Source organism: Lagopus leucura, unplaced genomic scaffold (assembly GCF_019238085.1).
Source record: "Lagopus leucura isolate 7727_CA_CO unplaced genomic scaffold, USGS_WTPT01 22582-0_obj-0_obj, whole genome shotgun sequence".
Lineage (NCBI taxonomy): Eukaryota > Metazoa > Chordata > Aves > Galliformes > Phasianidae > Lagopus > Lagopus leucura.
The window spans coordinates 1-2575 of NW_024964021.1; the positions used below are offsets into that span (position 1 = coordinate 1).

A 2575-nucleotide genomic window follows, 5' to 3' on the forward strand; every position below is an offset into this window, starting at 1 on the left:
CTGTCGACACCCACAGCTGCCCCTCCGGGTCCGGCACCTCCTTGGAGTCTTTAGCTGTGCTAACGAGGAATGCGGGGCCTCGGCCCGGGAGCTGACGGTACCAGTAGATGGAATAGCCGATCTGTATGCTGGGGTGTGAGCAGGTGATGTTGACTGCTGCCCCCTCGGTGGTCTCTGCCGCCGGCTCCTGCTGCACCTGGGCTCTGCTCACAGCCACTGCCGAGAAGAAAAGAAGCAGCAAACTGAGAAAATCCATTTTCTTCCACGGAAATTTCATGAAGGAGCAGAGATGTGCACGATGTTAGAAAGAATCCAGAGGCGTTCGCTGCCCCGTCCCCCGCAGTCCGGCCCCGCCGGCGGCAGCCCCGCGTACCCAGGAGCACTGCGGCCAGCCCCGCCAGCCCCGCGGCCCAGCGCTGCCGCATCCCGCCGCTCCGCATCCCGACCGCCTCCTCCCCGCCGCCGCCGCCAGCTCCGCCCCGGGGCTGCGCCCTGCGCCGGCGGCACTCGGGCTTGCTGCGGGCTGCGAGTGCTGGGCGCTTGTGCGTGGGTAGCGGGGTTTGGGCTCTGCGTGTCCTGCAGCGTAGCCCAGGTATGGCCGGATAAGTGGAGAGCTGAGGGACTGCTGCGAAGCTCTTTCGGTATGGAAGAAAGCAGCTGCCCGCCTACAGTATCCCCAGCGAGAGGGGCCGTCGAGAGCAGAGACGAGACAGGAATACTCGATGAGCGTAACGCGGCTTAGCCCTTGTCCCCCTGCTGTACCCGGCGCTGCCACATCTCCTAAAACCCTGCAGCGGGAGCGGGTCGTGTGCTGCTGCCCGGGAACGCGGCACTCCGAGAGCTCCCCGGGTCCCGCAGCTGCTGCTGCCCGTGGTGCTGCTGTCGCCGCTCGAGGAGCCCGAGAAAGGCCAGCAGCAGCACCGGGATGAGTAACTGCGGTTAGAGGGAACCAGTGTTTGAATTCACAGGAGAAACGAACAGGCAGCCTGGACACATGGTTACAGAGACCCCGAAAGACTCAGTCGGAACCAAATGTGTGCCTGGATCTCAGAGGTGCTCTGTCCCTTTGACGAAGATCCAGACAATCCATCCCACCCTCATCGTTCTGCACACAGCCTCTGACCAATGGTTCCACTCCATTTCAACAGGCTAAAGCTCACATTTCTCCCTCTTGGCTGTATGCTTGGATGGTTATGGGGATAAACTTCCCCCCTACCCCCCCAAGCCACACTTTGTTGGGTGCCAAGGCTGACCCCTGTTCCCTGCTCAGAACCACCTCGCACCCTTTTGGATGTCTCATAATGGCACCTACAGACATCTTCTCCAAATCGCAGCATTGAGGAAGGAGTGAATGGAGTTCAGTTGGTCAGTAGGTCCTTGAGTTCCCTTTCTGAGTCACCTCTGCCTGGCAGCAAACTCGTGTGGACGAGTTTTAAGGGATGATTCACTGATATCCAGAAAAGCCTTTGGAGTCCCTCTGCAGCATTGCAGGAGGCAGTCCTTGCCAAGGAAATCAAACAGCCAAGACAACAGCTAATTGAAGAATCTACTACCAAATGAAGGTGTCTCCTTTAAACCTCACACAACTTTTCTCCTTCTTATAGACATAAGGTTTCTGCTCAGTCACTTGTGATGAACCCCTTCAATGGATCTTATTTGTCTGCCCCGGTGTCCAGAGGGCTGTGCCTCTACTGAAGCTCCATGTGTGTGACTGAAGCAAGGGTGTTGTTCTTCTTCCAGGATATCACCATCTTCCAGCCTCAACCATCCTGACTGCCTCTCTGAATGGCCTGTTTGCCGTCGACTCCACCTGCTGTGCCTTCCTTGCTTTGTGCTGTTGAGGCTCTAGTCTTAGACTGGGGACACCCTTGAAGTGTATCTGAGCACCTGAGAAGCACAGACATCCTGCAGGGATCAGGGTGTGCTGGCTGACATCAGGCTCAAGAAGAGCTAACATTGTGCCTGGCAGCAAAGAGGTCCAACTGACTTTTAGAATGCACCACACACTCCATTGGCTACTGGTCAAACAAGGATGATTCTCCCAGTACAGTTAGCCTTGGTGTGTCTTCACCTGGAATCTGTTTGGCTGTTCTCAGCTCCACAAAGTAAGAAGGGCGTCCAAGGTGCTTTAAAGTGTCCAGAGGAAGGCAGCAGAGCTGATCTGGAATCTGGATCTGGTCTGGAATGCATTGCCTGTGAGGAGAGCCTGAGGACACATGGGTTGTCCAGTTTGGAGAACACAGAACTTAGGGACAACCTCGTGCTGGTCTCTTCTCTCTAGTATCTGATGACAGGATGTGGAGGAATGGCACAAAACAGCACCAGGAGATGTTCAGACCAGATAGTAGTGATTCTGTAAATCTGTTAATCATGAAACACTCTAAGACTCAAATTGGAGTGTTAGAAAGCAGAAATTCTTTATTTTTGGTGCTGGATGCATGGGGGATGCACGGCTTCACCAAAGGAAGGTCATGCCTAACTAATCTTGTGGCCTTCTATGATGGAGTGACGGCATTGGTGGACGAACAGAAGGCGACCGATGTCATTTACCTGGACCTGAGCAAGGCCTTTGACA

At 55.4% G+C, this 2575-nt stretch overlaps 1 gene segment (V, D, J or C); it reads right to left on the reverse strand.

The window, feature by feature from the left end:
• Positions 1-10: 10 nt before the first annotated feature.
• LOC122191497 lies at positions 11-425 on the reverse strand (the record flags this gene model as incomplete). The annotated part of the segment is given in 2 exon segments: positions 11-216; positions 374-425. Coding segments are annotated over 2 exon segments (258 nt in total), but the record flags the coding sequence as incomplete, so codon positions are not given.
• Between the last annotated feature and the right edge of the window lie 2150 nt (positions 426-2575).